Source organism: Centrocercus urophasianus, unplaced genomic scaffold, assembly GCF_019232065.1.
Source record: "Centrocercus urophasianus isolate 14NV4802_14NV808 unplaced genomic scaffold, USGS_Curo_1.0 seq_29, whole genome shotgun sequence".
In the NCBI taxonomy this organism is placed as follows: domain Eukaryota; kingdom Metazoa; phylum Chordata; class Aves; order Galliformes; family Phasianidae; genus Centrocercus; species Centrocercus urophasianus.
This window is the reverse complement of record NW_024884855.1, coordinates 448,576-466,664: the sequence shown is the minus strand read 5'-3', so window position 1 is coordinate 466,664 and position 18,089 is coordinate 448,576. Positions and strand designations below refer to the sequence as shown.

General features: G+C 50.3%; 1 protein-coding gene across 1 annotated transcript in view; it reads left to right on the top strand.

Annotated features, from left to right (window-relative positions):
* The window catches only part of CFAP70 (cilia and flagella associated protein 70), a 26,754-nt gene extending 8,665 nt beyond the window's left edge, over window positions 1-18,089 (top strand). Inside the window, 19 exon segments of the mRNA XM_042828161.1 lie at window positions 645-779; window positions 2,060-2,227; window positions 2,455-2,535; window positions 3,038-3,129; window positions 5,752-5,812; window positions 6,901-7,092; window positions 7,710-7,841; window positions 8,489-8,614; window positions 9,108-9,241; window positions 9,319-9,434; window positions 9,595-9,771; window positions 10,660-10,770; window positions 11,183-11,271; window positions 11,964-12,116; window positions 12,842-13,003; window positions 13,409-13,498; window positions 14,547-14,648; window positions 14,826-14,873; window positions 17,906-18,089. Of these exon segments, the coding sequence (XP_042684095.1) occupies window positions 645-779; window positions 2,060-2,227; window positions 2,455-2,535; window positions 3,038-3,129; window positions 5,752-5,812; window positions 6,901-7,092; window positions 7,710-7,841; window positions 8,489-8,614; window positions 9,108-9,241; window positions 9,319-9,434; window positions 9,595-9,771; window positions 10,660-10,770; window positions 11,183-11,271; window positions 11,964-12,116; window positions 12,842-13,003; window positions 13,409-13,498; window positions 14,547-14,648; window positions 14,826-14,873; window positions 17,906-17,986 (2,250 nt within the window). The 3' untranslated portion in view covers window positions 17,987-18,089.

The window sequence follows — 18,089 nt, the reverse complement described above, 5'->3', positions numbered from 1 at the left end:
GCATCTTGAAGAAATTCATGCCTGCTTTCTGTGGGTGCAAATAAGCTATGCTTTTGCACCTCAACTGGAGTGACGTAACAGAGGAAGAGCTCCTTTGCTAATGGTTCTGCTCCTGACTGCTGATTCTGTGAGAGTCCCTAATATGTTCCAGGGCAAAGTCGTGTAAGTTGGTGTAAATCTCATTCCTCGCCCACCGGTGCCAGCATTTTGCAGCTATGACAGAGATACTTTGCTTTACCCTGACTGTCTGCTGCTGGCCTAGGCACCCAGGCCTCTGTAGCTACCCGACTTGTATCAAACCGGAGATGCTCGCAGCTCTGGTAGGATCATTTGGATTCCTAACCAGGTGGTTGGCAATTTGGCAGCTGTATCAGGACAAGACTGCTCTGAGGAGTGGCAAAGTTGTGGGCATTGGAGAGAACAGCTGCCCTGCTGGGGTTGGAAGCAAATTGATATTCTACGTATCGAATGACTCCAGCGTTTCTTTGTCTGGGTTGTCCTGGCTGTGTGCCAGTGACAGAGCCCCTGGCTTGTCAGGTGCTTTGCTTTGCTGCATGGCCTTTTCTTAATGGGATTGGTGACCTTGTTCCCTTAAGAGAATCACAGTCTGTTCAGTATCTCAATGCCTTGATCTGTGTTTCCAGGGAGATGAGGACAGGCAGATTTTCTTCCACGGTGTGGCATATGTCAACATGATGCCTTTGCTGTGCCCTGGTGTGAAGCGGATCCGAGGAGCTTTTCGTGTCTCTGCCTACCAGGACAGTGAGGTGCTCGAGAAGGTGAGAGCTGGTGAAACAGCCAGGCTCTGTGCCACCTCTGCAGCTGCTTGTGCGGGATGGGTGCAGGCAGGGTGAGCAGCGTGGTGTTTGGGAGCAGGAAGGGTGGGCAGAAAGGTGCTCAGAGGCCAGCCCTGAGAGCTCACTGCTCTTCTGGAGCTGGAGAGCAACGACACAAACTGCTAGGTGCAGCCTCCTCAAAGGCAGGTGGGGATTGTTGGTGTGGGTGAGCAGGTTTAGAGGCTGGGGGAGGCTCTGGATCTCAGCGCACTCCCTTCTCTGTCAGCAGCTGAGTAAGGAGAGCTGATCTCACTCCCCACTCAGGAACACGGACAAATGAACTGCTTTGCTGGGAAGAGCAAACAGTGGCTCTAAAAGGATAGCGTTACCCCAGGCAACAACCAGAAAAGCTGTCACTGGAGCTCTTTCAGCTGTAGCTCGTGGAGGTTTATTTGTCTTTAGCTTTCCCTCCTCCCCCCCCTTGTTACTAAAAGTGACAGTTACGTCTCCGTTTTCCCACAGTACTCCTGAAACAGACCTGAGCTTGTTTCAGGAGGGCAGATGCACTGCCCACATTCCCTTAGCGCTGCTGCCCATGCCATGGGAGCTGGGGGAACTACAGCCCATCTCCGTGCCTCCCTGCTGCTGCTGGGTGCCAGCTGCTGGGGGAAAAAGCAGAACCTGCCACACGGCTCAGCTCTTGCTGGCCCAACTCCTGTAACGCTGACAGCTGGGAGGGAGCCCTGCCTGGGTGCTCACACAGTGTGTAAACAGGCAGAGTGAAAAACCTGGTCCCCGCAAGTTGCAGGTTTGTCAGGGAAATTACTCTGCTTGGGAAAGCAGGCTGGAAGCTGAGTCACCCCAGGGCGGGCTGGGGTGGGTACCCAAAACACAATGCAGGGCAGACCTGGGGTGGGTAGCCACTGCTTCTAGCAGTTCGTATCACCAGGCAAGTCCATGCCTGTGAGACAGACCGAGGATTGAACTCATACAGGAACCCAGGGACAGCGCCCCGGTGAAACTGCAGCCTTCGAGCAAGGAGATTCCAGTGAGGCTTTCTCAAGCAGCTCCTTTCTTAGCAGTCAGACCTGAGGTTGTGCAGCTGTGTGGTATCGGCTGGCCTTTGAGCACAGGAAACTAACTGCCTGTGGGGAGAGGATGAGGTTGCAGAGTTTCTTAATGTGTTTAGACTCTGTGTTCTGTGATGAGAAAGGTTAAGGCAAAGGAATGCCTTGTCCTTTGATTCTCTCACCTCTTTTCTTTCCACTCTCCACCCCCTTCAGACTAAAAGACAGCAGAGCGTTCTGCGGGATCTCCGTCCGCAGATCAGTCTGATTAAAGAAGGATCAGAGACCCCAGGAACCAGTTCATCTCTTTCCAGAGCTGTTCCCAGTAAGGCCCAGAGGGAAGATAAGGAGAAGGTGACCAGAGAACAGGAATTCAACAGAAGGGTGAGGTCTAGAGACACATATTGCAACACGCTTGCTCCTTCTCAATATCAGAGCTAATCAGAATCGGGGATGGATGCTGCACTGCCTTAGCCAGCTGAGGGATGCTCATCACCTTGAAATTTTAGTAAATGCTATCTGAACAAATGTACAATGTGATCACATCCTAAATTTATGAGGGCATGAGGTTAGGATTTGAAATTGAGATGTCTTTTCTTGCTTTTCAATAGACATCCAATGCACCAAAAATCCAGTCGTCGGATGTTGCTGAAAAAGCTGCAAGTGTCACATCTCTCAGCCTTGATGGAAAGGTAATTTTGTGTGTCCAAAGAGAAGAAAAGACTGCTAGACCATCACTGCATCACTGTCTCACACCTTTCACGTAATTAAATTATTTAAGAGTGAGCTGGAGACAAGGGATGTTTTACGCAGATGCTGTCCTGGAGTTCTTCCAGTGATGTCCAGCTGGAGGAAAGTCTAGCATTGGGCTAGAAGGCTTCTATAAATAATTAGGCATTATTTAGAAGAGTTTCTTCCTTTTTGTGACTTCTTTCTCAAAATATGTAGAATGCATATTCATTTTCCAAGCAAACTGATCGGCTGGCTGCTCTCATTTTTTTTCTTCCTAGACTGACTTCTCAAGGTGAATTTTTCAACCGTAAATCATTTCTGAGTGTGAGTTCTAAAGCAAGCAGGATCTCTGCAGTTTAAAGAGGATTTGCTGAAGATCTGTAGCTAAATGTTCAGTTTTTCATCTTGTCAGTAATGTCTTGAGATAGCACAACACTGAGAGAGCAATGTTTATCTTCACAGCAATATGTTGAAGCAGGAACATTCCTGGTGATGGAGATAAAGCTGGACAAGGCTTTGGTACCCAAACGACTGCAAGAGGAGCTCACCAAAAGGTGTGTAAAGGTGTAAAGACACGCTATAACTCTGGAGCTGATAGCTCAGTTCTGCAGGACACAAACCATGCAGTACAGGGTGCCTGCCCTTTGAAGTACTCTGCAAGCAGCAGCTGAAGGCTTCATCCAGCACCAACTGAAATCAGGAGGACAGGGCCACCACACTGCTTCAGCAGTGGCATTGCCTGGGTTTGGAAAACAGTTGCATTCATCTGAGCTGGCATCTCTGCACAACAGTATCTGCGCTCCTGTCCAGGCTTTGTTTCCCATTAATCCCCCTGTGCTTGCCTCTTGCACGTGATGTTCAGTTGCTGGGTCAGGGTTAGCCACCAGACTGCACAAGGTAGCACTGCTCTAGCTTCAGAATAGCATCCTGTTGTTTTTCTGAAATTCTCACAACTTTCTACCATTTCCTGGGCTCTGGTTTTCATACTCTTCTGCTGTAGAGCTGTGCTCTCATCTCTGAGGCTTTGAGGCTTTCACCGTGTGTTTAATTTAAGGTGGTTGCTTCCTGCCCATAGAGCAGTAGTCCTACTGTGGTGCTACCTAGGGAAGACCTAGCATGTATAATTTATTGGACAGAAAAGAGAAAATACAGCAAATGAATAAACCATATCGTGCACAGGCAGTATATCTCTTTCAGCCAGAAATATGAGCAGAAACCACACAGCAGCAGCCATTCTTTCAACAGGAAGTATGTGCATTGTCTTTTGTTCTGCCTGCTGTTTTCCAAGAAAACAGGTTTGGGGAAAATGAGCCTCCCTTACAGTAGACTTTCCCGTGAGCTTTTTTATTTGCTTCCTACTCTACTGCAGCTTGCAGAAATTCAGTGTGATTCCTCTTTGCTCTCCTGCCTTGTGCAGCTGTGGATGGGAAGCCTGGAAAATCAGATCTGAGTGGCAGAGAGGGTTCTTTCTTGGGGGGCCTCAGCTGATGGCGCATACACGTGGCCTGGCACACGTACTCAGCAGTTACGCTTTTCTGTTGTTATTTTTCCCCTTATTTCTTGGAAGGTGGTTTGAATAAGCAGCTCGTTAGCAAACCACAACTCCCTTTTCTTGGACTGCATCCAAAGTTTCCTGTCAGCCTCCGCTTCTGCTCGCTTACTTTGCTCGAGTTGCTGTTGTGCTCGGTTTTCTTTTTCTCATCTCCAAGTGAAGCAGTTTGGTTCTCATTTGTGCCACTAGCAGAGGTAACAGGGCGGTGATGGGAGCTCTTCTGCAGTGGGACTGTGAGTGTGGGCACGGCATTGTTCAGGCTCAGTGGCTTCCCAAGGAGTGATGCCAGATCTCTGCAGGGAGGCACTGCAGAACAAGAGGATCAGAAAGCACGGCAGGGTGTGCAGAAGAAGGAAAAGGACATGTTGCTGCTTATGGTTACAGAGCTTTCCACAGAGCTGGCATCTCCCCTAGTGCCTACAGCAGCCTCATGCAGTTAGATGACTGTATTCGTGTCCTGTGGGGATGCGTCCTGCGTGGGATGAGGGACCAGCAGGAGCAGCAGCTTTCTGAAGGTTATTTCGGAGCTGTGCTGCAGGCCTCCTGTTGAGGCTCACGGGCAAAAGCAGCTGATGGGGGATGACAGGTCCGTGGGGACAGAAGCAGAGGCTGTGGATCGCTGTTCATGTGGGCGAGGTGAGGGCTGAGTCTCTCATCACTGAAACTTTCGGATACTCAGAGGAGCATACAGAGAAGTGGTCACAGACCTGAACCTGGGGAAGTCAGCTGCCCGCAAGCTGTGTAAGCTGGTGGAAGAGTTACAGGATTTAGCTTTGGTGTGGGGGAAGCAGCTTGCTTTGCTGATCGTGTAGGAGCCAACACCAGGATGTGACACCTTTTTTGGTGGGCAGGATTGGGTTCTAAAGACTGAAGGTGCTCTAGTGCCAGCAAACAGGAAACCTTGATAAAATCCCACTGAATTTACACTGTTTTGACTCAAAGGATTTCAGTACAGTCTTAATAGTAGTCCTAAGGACCTTTGGCCAGTTTTTGGGAGGTCGTCGTAACCCTAGTGGTGGTACAGACAGGAGTGATACAGTGTCAGTGCATGGCCAAGGGGTGATGCCAGGACCTGATGGGTGGCATGGCCCAGGTTTACCATGATAACATTCTTCAGAGCTTTCCTACCTCCAGAGCTTTGCTACCTTTCCTGCAGGTGTTCTGGCAGACCCAGGAGGTTATGAGTTAAAAGAATAACAACCTGATGAGAAGATCATCTTCTGTAGGAGAGTGGTTATGATTGCCAGCAATATCAAATATTAACCCTACGCACTGGGCTGAAGTTTCACAGTAGTTTTTGTGTGACGGGTCCATCAAGCCTGATGAAAATAACTGAATAAATCCCATCTAATCCCTGTAGAGTGTTGTAATCATCAGCAGGGAGTGAAGTAGTAGCTAGTTCTCTCAAGGCAGTAGAATGAGCTGCAAGCATTGAATATGGCTGCTCTGGTCTTTGCACTTCAACCTTGGTCTGACCTTCAGTTTCTTGCACCTTGCTCCCTGTAAGGTGTCTCTGGGACGTGACAGCCTGCAGCCCTCACACTGCAGGTTGGCTGTGCTTGAGATAACCACCAAGCACTGCTGACAGGTGTCAGGCTGATCCCTTCTGTCTTCACATTGACAGGGTCAAGGAGATGATTCCCCCTCGCCCTCCGCTGCCTCCCCGGACTGAAGGAGCCAAGAAGGTATGTGCAGGAGCCTATGGCCTCATCAACACCCTGCCACCTCATTCTGTCCTCATCCCTCTCACTTTAGAGATTTTCATCTTCAGTCTGAGCCCTGCAGCAACGCACAGATGAGATTTGCAGAGGAAGCATGCAGAAAACTTCAGGATGTGTTACCTTTGTAGTATTATGCCTTGGGAAATCATTTCTGGGCTGTTACTTGATTTGCAGCCCTTAAAAGGAGAGAGATCTAGAAACAGCAGAGAAGAAAGCAGCAATGTGGGGGTGTTTGAAAGTGCTGAGGAGAGAGGTACCAGAGCTGTTTGTCTCTGGGCAGTCCCAACAGTTTCTTGCCTCAGACTATTCTGTGTATTTCTTCAGGCCCAGACAAATAGGAACAGAATCAGCCCCAATCATGCTCAGGTCCCCCAGAATTTATTTTTTTTTTTAGGACTTTTGCACTTTCAATTTCCTGAGCCCAGAAAATGATCAGAGAACACCGGCTGGTTTTCTGTAGGTACAGGATGGCCAGTGAAGGAGGACGTCCTCAGATGGCCCCTGGCTGATGGGAAATTCAGAGCAACAGTGGGGGACGAAGCAATGCTTCAGTAGCTGACCCCAGTACTGCTGCAGAATTGATTTTTGCTGGACTGTTTGGAGTGCACAAAGTGATGTGTTTTGATTATTGCCATGCATGGAAGCTTCTACCACTGAGATTATGGATATTACTGCTCCTTCTGGGGGAGAGGGGGAAGGAGGACTGGCCTGTGGCTTTAAAGGGCTCTCAGCAAACGAGATACAGTTTATTTGCAGCCAGTTATGTTGCTACCGAAGAGACAAGGAGGACTGAGACAGTGGATTCTGATTGAAAAATGTAGCAGGAACAATATCTAATTATGAAGGAACTCTTCTGTATTTACATGCAGATATTTTTGCAGCCTTGAGGCATGGACAGGGAGGGCTGTGTGACAGACTAATTGCAACTTGAGTCAGGTGGAGTTAATGGGAGGCGTGGGCTCTGGCAAATAAAACACATTTCAAGGTTGATGGCATAAGTGACTTTTGAAATCTGATTACTTATTTACTTCTTGATGTTCCCTATTTCCTAGGCTGTGGAAGATTATCACAAGCACATCGCAAGCATTGCTGTTGCCATCCTAAGTGAATATCATGAGCTGTTTGGAAAGCAGCCGCCAGACCAAGGAGCAACAGACCATCAAACCCTGGAGGAACAGAGGCGTCAGCTCAATTTTGAGCTCAATAGCTCTGGGAAATATTTTGCTTTTAAGGAACAGCTAAAGGCAGGGATCCATTGTGCTGTTTTACTTCCCTGCTCGTTTTGTCCTGGCAGTTTCTCAGTGAGGAACTGCTGCTCCACAGTGATAACTTAGCATGATGTGTTGCTACAGAATCCCTTCCTGTCACCCAAGGCTGTTGCAGAGATGTGGGGAAGGCCAGTTTTTTTCCTGACAGAGCAGGCTGCTTTGGTCATGCACCAACTTTTCCTGTCATCAGGGGAAGGCTGCAAAGCTGATCACACCCATTTACCCCATATTGTATCCCGATGAAGACAAAACTGACTGCTTTGCACACTCTCAGCCTTCCCAAGGGAGAAGGGGCCTCTTCACATGTCCCTCAAAGGGCCACCTGTGTGTTAGGAAGGCAAGGGCAGAGAGGTGGGAAAGGAATTCATCCCTGCTTGTTTTGTTTTGCTTTTTACCTTTATTAAATGCTGGTCTGGATTTCTTCCTTAGAACTAAGATGGAGCTTCAGACAGTTGAGTTAGACTCCATGATCTTTGTGAGTCCCTTCCAACTCAGGATGTTCTCTATGACAATCCATGTTATGGCTCTGTATTGTTATTGACTGTGGAGCGTTCAGGGGACCTGCTGTGTTCAAGTGTTACATGTCTCCACAGTATGCTGTAGTGAAGATTGTGAGGGAAAAATACCTGAAGACCACAGCATTTGAGAGCCAGGAGCAGTTCCAAGCATTTCTCAGTGAGCTGTATGTGTACCTTGTGGATCAGATGCACATTGCCCTGAACCAGGTAGGGAGAAACACTGGCTGGGATGGGTAATTTGGGATACAGCTTCACTGTGAATCCAGAGCTAGACACCATTTCTGGTGAAGGTGCTTTTGCCTTCAAGACACCTGCAGGCTTGTGCTTCCATTTGCTGCAGTGATCACATACGGGCCCTGAGCCATGTGCAGAGGCAGGATCTGGTGCAGCCATATCCCATTGCTGTGAAATCCAGAGGGTGAAACTTGTGAAATGAGGCTGGTAACAGCTGCTGTAGCTGGCTCATGGCGAGGGTGGCTGGGTCTCTGCCATCTGCTGCCCCCCACACCCAAGGCAGAGCCTTCCAGTTTGAGTTGAGGTCACTCGTGACACCTCAACGGAAGCAGAAAGTGTTCTTGATCTGAGCGATGCTTTTATTTGCCACAACTGCAGATGATGGGTATTAACCCCTTCCATTTGTGGTAGAAGTGCCTGGGGATGGTATGGCTTCACAGGACTGCGAGGCTGTGCCCCCAACAGCTGGAGGCTGGACCAGCTTTCCGATTCACCCAGCCCTAGCTGTGCTGAGGTGTGCTCCATGTAGTGTTGGGCTGGGGACTGCTACTGTCATCACACAAAGCCTTCACGCCCTCCTTCTTACCCTGGCTCGGGCTAACTCTCTCGCTTCTTACCAGCTACTGTATGAAGAAGCTTCTTCTCCTGCCCCTCGAATCTGCTTGACTGATGAGCAGCTCTGGCTCTTTGCTCGTGAAGCTGAAGTCAACAAGGACTACAAGCTGGCATCGCTCTACCACCAGCAGGTAAAGGAGCCCCTGTCCCTCCCTGTCCCCATCCTGTGTGTCTGGGCTGGCAGGCAGACCACCATCGGGGCGGAGGTGAACACGAGCAGGATACTCACTCTGAATGTGTGAGGGATTTCCTAGGGAGATGCTGCTCTCTGGAGGATGTGAGGCAGCAGCTGGCCAGGTCGCTGGAGTCTTCAGTTTCAAGGCCAATGGAAATGGATGAGCCAGTCCAAAAGGCACGCCGGGTCAGCACTGGGGGCACTGGGTTCTCAATCAGGTGGCTAAGAGAAGGCCAGCTTAAGTTGGAGGATACTGATAGGTGAAGGAGGCTTAGAGGAAGCTCAGTGTGATCCCAATTAAGGGAAACCCTAGAATGTGATAGACGAGGGCTTAATGTTGCTAAACTCAGCCGAGGAAAGCTATGATTGTAGCAGAGCTGTCTTCTCAGTGCACTGTGTGTGCTGAGGGTGATGGCAAGAGCCCTCCAATGTTGATCTCTTGTGTCCAGAGGATAGCTCAGGACCAGCACAACATCCAGTACTGGCTGGACTACGGGGCATTCTGCCTCCTGCTAGAGGACACCCTCAAAGCCCAGGAGTGCTTCCGGGAGGCTCTTTCTCTGAACCCACATCATGTGAGAAGGTGCTGTGTGCTCCCAGAGGGTGGGAAGGTGATGGGTGTCCTGCATGCTGCTGACGGGGAGCTGCTCCTATCCCCAGCCTGCTGCTCTGTGGGATAGTGGCAGTCATGCTGCAGCACTATGAAGAGGCAGAGATTTTCTTTGAGGATGCTTGCTGCTTGGAGCCATCCAGTGTTGTAGCCTGGACGCTTTCAGGTACAAAAGCAAGCCAGCTTGTGTGCTGAAGGCATTCCTGTACAGCCGAGCCTTGCTTTTTCTCCTGCTGCTCCTCCCCACTGCTGTAATCTGAGCACTAAGGGAAAGATTTTACTGAGGGCTGGATTTCTGCTCATGCTGCTATTTCTGTATTTGATAGGTTTGTTCTGTGAGCTGCAGAATAATTATATTCAGGCAGAAATGGCCTTCCGTGAAGCCAAGAAGAAACTCCAAGCACAGCAGGCCAGGGAGAGAAGCATCTCTGGGGAAGGGAGAAAGCAAATCAGTGCTACGTCTGTGAGGTCTTCCAGTCAAAGCCCAGAACAGCTCTTGCCAGGTAATTCCTAGCAAAACCAGGAGGTGCCCTTATAGCACAGGGAGGGGGCTCAGGGCAGAACAGTGAGACCAAAGAGGAGAAATACGACGGGTGAAGGACACAGCAGTGGGCTGTGAGCTTCAACACACTATGAACTATGCCAGAGACAACAGTGGCAAGTACACTGCTTTAAATGCTAAGGCTGAAATACAGGTATACAGCTGATCTTATCCAGAGCCTAAGAGAAGGACCAGTCTTTGCATTTATTTTTCTGGCCCAGCCCAGTGGTGATAAATAGATGTGTGGGCAGCCACCAGAGCGACTGGGGAGAGCAAATGCACCTTCCAAGGTTTGGAAGGGTAGGGCTGCTACTGTGACTGGTTTAATTTGTTTGTCCAGGTTTAGCTTTCATGAAAGCTGTTGCTGTGACTTTCCAGTACAGCTTGGAATGCGCAGTCTGACCAATTCAAAAGGAACAGAGCAGCTGCTCAGAGGCAGTTCTGAGCTGAAGGCCTCCTCTGGGGCCTCTGTGAATCCAGCTTCAACCCAAGCCAGGGCTTTCTGTCCCAAGTCCTAAATATTTGGCAAGGCTGTGGAAAAGATTGATTGTTTTTGACAGCATCACCACTCCAAGCAAAGCACCGCAGGCAGGCAGGCAGGCCTCCAGTGTCATATGCCAGAGGAAGGGATATTGCCTCATTTTTATCTGTTTCTAGCTTCATATGATAATCTTGTACTCAAGACTCCAGAGCCAGGTATTGCCTCTTGCAAGCTATTTTCATCCTACTTATGGAAATCTGATGGTTCTTGTGTGTTTTCTCCCATTTCTCTGGAGTTCTGCTCCAAAATGGCCAGTTTAGGGCAAACTCTTTTGCTTGCACCTGATGGCTGCTGGGGGTCTCATTGCAGAGGGGGTTCCAGATGGCTCAGCCAACGAGCTGCCAGAGATGGGAGAGGAGCCTGCCTTTGCTTCTATGGCACCCGAGGAAGAAGCTTCAGCATCAGAGACAACCTCAGAAGGTCAGGGAGTGGTAAACTGGTTGTGGGATGGAGAGCCCAGGGCTGGGAGGTGGCTTTATGCAAGCAGCAGGGAGGGAAATAACTTGGAGCAGTGGGCACCATCAGTCCTGATGCCAAGGTGAGACATCTTGCTCTTTCCCCTTAGCTGGGAAATCTGCAGCAAAGCTCTGCACTCCTGTGGGTGGCAAAGAAATGGCAGGGCTGGGGCCTTATGGCTCCACTGGGCTGTTCTGTTCTCATATCCATAAAAACAGAGGCCCTTCAGGAGAAAATGCTGAGTTCACAGCTGTTTGAGCCTCCCCTGCCATCTTCTGGGTTTTACACTGTGTCACTGGGAGTCCTCTGTCCCTGCTAGGGGCTCAGCCCTGCTCTTGTTTCAGTTTGGGACTGATGGAGATGCGTTTTCCTACAGATCCATCCCCTGTTTCAGGACACGGGGAACCTCCCTGCACGATCTTCATGAAGGCAGTGGAATTCCTGATGAAATTCAATGCCATCCAGGTCAGCTCAACATGGAGTGAAGGGAGGGAAGGGATTTGCAGTTTCCTTCCCTGGGTTACTGCCAAATTGGCAAGCTCCAGCAAAGGCCCCTCTTGGGCTTAAAGAACACTCTGAGGCTACTCCAGCAGCAAACGCACTGCCCAGAAATGCAAACCCATGGCCAGGCAGTGTTCAGACCAAAGTGCTGCTTGAGGATGAAGACACCTCAGGCAGACAGGGCTCTAGGACTGCATGGATGTGGGAGGGAGCAGCCAAGCCAGACAGTGCAGGGGTGCCCTCTGTACATCCAGAGATGAGAAGCATTACTCATCATTGGAAGTGATGCTTGCAATACAGCAGTATTTCTTTTTTTCAGACATTTGCTTATGTCAGAGCAATTTTTGTGTCACTTGTGGGATGTCCCTGTTCCACACAGCCATCTCTACGACACTTCTCTGACTGCCATATTAAGCTGTCTGCTTTCATTTTACGTGGCAGAAAGAGCAGCTTAAAGCAAAACAGACCTAAAAGTAGTGGGAAGTACATTTTCAAAGCAGAGGAAGAAAAATAAAATCTCGTCTCCTGTTTGTGGACGTCAAACAAGAGCAAGACAGTCCTCCTTGAAGAGCACTCAGGGCAGGAGCAGCGTCCTCCTGGGGATGCCTGTGCTTTGCCTGCTCCCCCAGCCATGCTGGTGTGCCATTCCTTTGCAGTTTGTTCGCATGGCACTTGCCCACGAGCTGCTGAGCCAGCAGGGAGGCCCCTCCAGTGCTTACTACCTGGCATTGGCCCGGACATGCTTGCTGAAGGAAGAGTTCTCCAAATGTGAAGAATGTCTCTGTGAAGCCATCAGGATTGACTTCCTGGTAATCCTCCTGGTGTTTGCAGGTGCAGGATGCTGTCCCAAAGCAGCAGACAGGCTGAACTCTGCGGCAGACTCCACCTGTGTTGTTTGTGTGTGTGTGAACCCAGAGTCCATGTTTCATTTCCACTCGAGCGATTCTAATATTAATCTGCAGCAGTTTCTCCGGGGGAGGACAATCACAGCTGATGAACCTCCCCAGGCTGTGGCTGCAGCGCTGCCCTCCTCATTACCCAGCGTATTATTTGCTGTCTGTCGTCTTCCACGCACAGACAGGCAGCATTTCTGAGTGAGGACTCCTCTTCTGCATTGTCTGCTTTTCTTTTCCCTTTGAACGCGTATATCCTGATCCTTTTTCTCTACATTGTGAGTCAGCCCCTGTTTCATGGGGAACAAGGTCGCTATTCAGCAGAGAGAGAAGGCAGCTTTAGAGTCGGGTTGAATGGAAGGTGCACAGGCTTTAAAGCTGCCATCTCCAAATGCTGCTTGCATGGTACCTGGCAGCCTTGCATGGGCCAGGATATCCTGCAGGGAAGGCTGGAGGGTGCTTCCATTGCTGGTGTTATGCAGACAGCCTGCTGGCTTGATTTTTATTCCATACGTAGAGCCTGTCCTGCTCTCATCAAATACCTATCAGTTCCCCCCTTCTGCTGATGACAGGGGTCCTCCTCCAGGTCTCTCTCCTGCCTGTCTCCAAGCCACGTCTCACTCTTGGCTTTGTGTGCACAGAATCCCGATGTCTGGGCTCAGAAGGGACACCTGAGCTACCTGAGGAGAGACTTGCAGGAGGCAAAGGAGTGCTATGAGCGAACGGTCAATTTTGTGGAGGATGCTGCAGACATGCATTTTGTCTACCTGCACCTGGGCTCCATCTACCTGGAAGACAAAGAGGTGAGGAGTCATGCAGGAGTGGAAGCAGGGCATTTTCCACAAAGCAAGTACCAGTAGATGCCAGATCCCAGGTCCAGAACACCTGTAACTATAGCTGAGATGCAACAGTGCAGCAAAATGTTACAGAGTACTGAAGTCTTTGGAGCATGGAGCAGCCCTACTCCTTTGTGCCAGATTTGACTCTCAGGGTGCTGCTGAGACTCAAATTGTATTGATGAGGGTGTTTTTCACACTACTGCACTCGTTCCTGGCAGCACAGAGCTTTGGGGGCAGTGGGAAAGCTCTCAGCCTCCCAGCGGTGAGGTGTCTGAGCCCCAGCAGGGATGGGGTGTTGGGCAAATTCCTGAAGTGAGAGGCTGTACGGAGGGGATGCAGAGAACAGTGTGATCATCTCTCTCCTGGCAGTATGGCAAGGCGAAACAGATCTACCTGCAAGCCTGCAAGAGCTCTGCATCCTGTCTCACCTGGCTGGGAGTGGGGATTGCCTGCTATAGGGTAAGTGCTGTTAGGTGTGAGATCCCAAGTTCACATCATCTGTGCTGTGTCTGGTTCTGTGGGCAAGGCTTGCTTTTATTCGATGCTTAAGTCTGTGGAACCGATGCTCTTGGAAGCTGTCATGTGCTGTGCACTGTCATGGTCACAGGGTGGCACCCTGGGCTGCTTGTATGGGAGGTGGAAAATAGAACAGTCAGCCTCAGCACTGCACCAGGGGCAGCGTCCCTGCCCTCCTTGTCCCACTGCCAGGGCCCTCAGCCCCAGGATGTCATGGCATGCACATCATCTGGGCCTGGGCTCTGCCCCGAGTGCCTGCCTGCACATGACCTGCATAGGGTTTGATTTTTTTGGGTGGTCCTGTGTGGAGCCAGGAGTTGGACTTGATGATCTTTGCGGGTCCCTTCCAACTTGGATATTTCTTAACTTGATGCACATCAGCACAAAGGATTGAGCAGGCTGTCAGCAGTGAGGAATCTCGGTGCTTTCCCTGCCCAGAGGAATCCAGCACCTCTGAAGGGTTGCCAAGGACACCCAGACACAGCCACCAGCAGCGCAGTGTCTCCCAAGGGTACACTTTGCATGCTCCCTCCAAAGGGATTTGGCTGAAAGAACCAAACAGAGGAACTCAAGCTCTTCTGTTTCCCCTTTGGACAAATGTAAGCCTCCCACGAAGATGCAGACCCCAAAAACAAGGGAGCTGAATGGTGTCCTGGGAGCTGGCTGCAGCCCCTCCTGCCTCCAGGGAGCCTCTGTGGGAAGAGGCATCAGGACCAGAGTCATGTTTTGAATGATGCATGCACGCCAGCAGGTCCTGAGAGCTCATGATGGGGCTGGACTGCTTGGTTTCTGCAGACAAAGGTGTCAGTACCCAGTCTGTTGGTTTCCTCCTGCCCCTGCCTCCCTGTCAGGGCAGCTCAGTGCCAGCAGTCATGCTGAATGCTTCATCTATAGTGTTTTTTTGGCTGTTAGAACAGGTGCCTGCTCAGTTGTGAAGCCATTTCTGTCTGCTGTTTGTCTTTTCTTACACCTCTCTTCTTTCCCCCTCAAGCTGGAAGAGATGGTGGAAGCAGAGGATGCTCTCTCTGAAGCCAATGCCCTGAATAACAGCAATGCTGAAGTGTGGGCTTACCTGGCCCTTGTCTGCTTGCAGGTGAGTGCCCAGCCAGCTCCTCAAGGGAGCCTGAAGAACACCGTGTCCATCCCAGGGCTACAAATGGCTGGGGGAGCAGTCACTGCAGTGCTCAGGTGGCACAAGCAGCACCATCAGTGCTTGCTGGGACCTCCCTGAGCCCACTCCTTCCCCCTTCCCCTCTCCGCTGTGTTGCAGGGAGGGCGGCAGCTGGAGGCAGAGCAGTGCTACAAATACGCCACCAAGGTGAGTGTGGGCACCAAACTCTCATCCTTCCATGTGTGATGAGAGCGTGGGCTATTTCTTTTGGTCGCTCTAAGCTGGTTCTGCTAAGGGCAGAGCATGGAGGGAGCCATTCTCATTCCTTGTGGGGGTTCTGGGGAGGATCTCAGCACTCGTGCTGAGATGCACTTTCCCTGTGATTTGCAGAATCAATCTCTATAACCCCCCTTTTCTTGAACCTAGCAAATTCTGTTTTGCTAGATTACTCCATTCGGGAAAAGGGAAGTTTTGAAATAAGTTTCTACTTTCTGCCTTAGCTTGTGCTTTTTCCATTCCTCATCCCCATAAGTTTTGCATATCTGTAATATGCATCTCATCACAATGCACGTTTAAATGAGCACGATTGTTATAATAATACAGGCCACAAAGAGTTGCTTTAGCCACTCAAAATTAGGTAACCAACTGGGGAGCCGTTCCCATAACTCTGTAAACCCAAACGAGGTGTCATGCATCAATACCTAATGAAGCAGTCTAGAGTGCTCTCGTATGGCTTGTGGGTCCGTCTCGACTTTCTGAGTCCTGTCTACATAAGCACAACAGCTCTGATTAATTATCACACAAACTCCTCCCTCTGTAGCCGTTCGGAGGTCCAGAGCCATTCTGTTTTGCAGCACTGCTTTACTAAGCATCAAAACCTCTATTTGTGATGACCTCATTGCATCAGCAGCTGCATTTTCTATTATTTCTAAGGTGGTTGAAATATTAACGATCGCCTTCTCCAGTTCACTTACCCCAAGCAAACCATCTAACAAAGCTATTGAACCCGGCAGGCTTTTCTACCACAGGGTTTGATGCCCTCTTCACTCATTTCCGTGGGGTTCTCAGAACTCCTGTTGGGGCTTTGGTACAGTTATGTATGGAGACGTATGGTGTCAGTGCCCCCAGCGTACAAGGGCCCCTCCAACTCTGTGGTGACCATTTCCTAGCACGTCTATCTCCACGCAGCCACCACGGCCCAGCAGGGGTACATCCAAAATGGAACCAGGAACTGTGGTTTAACGCTGTCACCACTGGGAGGGGGCACCGCTCATCCCCTGGACATTTGGTGGCATTTACATTGTGAAATTCCCCCATACTCACTTCCCTTTTTCCAGGACTAAAGCTTCCCAGGGTGGTGCTTGTAACTCGTAACTGGGAAAGGTGCTGTTCTTATAACATACATGCTCAGGGACTGGGCTCTGTGGGGAAGGCAGTGGTGGGTTGTCATCCCCCAGCACAGTGTTTCTCCACTGGGGAGTTTAGTTTCGGACTGTCGCAGCAAACATTTCCCTTCTGGTACCTTCCAGCATATTGTGTCATTCCCAGAAAGAGGCTTAACCTAGAAATTGTCATATGGCCAGCTCCAATTTGAATAAGGAATGGGAATTCCCATTAAGGGAAGCTCCATTTTCCCATTCCTGGGCATTGCTGTACAAACCCAGCAGTTCATCAGATTGAGACTCTGGGCCATTGCCTGGGTGACATTCAGGTAGCTGTTATCCTTCCACGCTGCAGCAATTCCTAGCAGGTTATCACACACAGCTTACACATTCTTCTTAAGAGTTGGCCAAAAAGGTCCTTTCTTCTCTGCTGTCACTGGCTCTAGGTACCTTCTTTAGTCAGGTAGAGTGGATCCGTGGTGTCAGCCCTCCAGCTTGGTGCAGTTACAAGTCCTGGCTGTGGTCCTTCCCACCGCAGTTCCAGTGGAGAATCTGAGAGGGATTTAACACACACATGATCTCCACGTAACGCGTGGTGCAGCAGGCTATCCACGCCCCGTGCTCTAGTATCAAACACAGCCTTTTCAACGTTTCTCAATTGTTTCTGTGAGCTAATTACATATCTGCTCAAAGTTCCTCACCGATTTGCTCCAAAGTACCCTTCTGCACAGGGCACCGTCTGCCATCAAGGCTTTCAAATGGACTCCGTCCTTCCTTGGTTTGGGGTTTAGTCTGAATTCTTAAAAGTGCCATAGGCAGTGCCTGTGGCCGTGGGATCCCGGCCTCTTGGCCAAGCTTTATTATTTGCAACTGGATCGTTTGGCTCATCTTTCCCACTCGGCCACCACCAGGTGTGTGTAACTGCCAATCCATCCCAATAGCGTGCTGATCTGCTCAATTTCGTATCCGTAACGATACAAGTTGCTGAATGCCTATTTCTGAGGCCGGGTCTGGGGAAGTTTGTTCCCTCATCGTGTCCCTTAACCTATCCAGAAATTCTGAAGGAGTTTCCTTCAGGTTTTGCCTTCCTGCATATGATGCAGCCCAGTTAACTGTCTTGGGGATAGCTCTTTCCATTCCTTAGATCACCCATTCCTGGTAAGATAGCAGATGATCCCTTCCCCCTGTAGTTTCCGGGTCCCAGTGAGCATCCTGCCTTGGAAAATGATCCTCGATGTCTTCATGCCTTCCCCAGATATCATTCTCAGCTAGATCCTGTGCCACCTTTAAAACCAGGTCCCTTTCCATCTCAGTCATGGAACCTAACAGCAGCTGGATAGCACTCCAGCCTGGGTTATGCTGTAAAACCAGGTACCTGAAGCGACCAGCTACTCCTACTGGATCACTACGATAATCCTTAACTATCTTCCTCCAGCTCTCTAAATCATATGACGAGAATGGAACTTTAATTGTGCCCCATCTGTCCCCCGTTTCTTCCTGGTCCTGGCTGCTACAGCGAATCAGCTGGGGTTTCCGCTGAAGAAAGGCTATCCCTCCCCCAGCGATCTTAGCGATCTTCCTCTCTCCTCTCGGGGTCCCCTACCCAGGGACCAGCCCGGTCGTGGTCTAAAAGATCCTCTGGCTCCAATTTTCTCGTGAGCTTCGTACATCTCTGCCCTGTGCTGCAGGCGGAACAGCCTCAGCTTCCCATCACCTATTATTCCTCGGCGATCTTTTTCTCATGCTAATCCTAGTGGGTCTTGCGGAGCTCCCATCCCACTTTTGCCACTCGGGATGGTTTGGCAGACTAAAGGACATTTAATCACTTCGTTTTGTCATCCCCTAACTCACCCGCAGCTCGGCTTGGACGACTCGACCCTGCTGCAGGAGCTCCACGCCGCCCAGCAGCGCTTCGGCTTCGGCGACCCGTCCTTCTGAGCGGGGCGGTGACGCGTGGTTCCGGCGCAATGCCATTACAGCCGTTACCGTTAACTCCCGGCTCCCGCTCCTTCCTGCGTCCCCGTTACCGCGGGCTCACGGT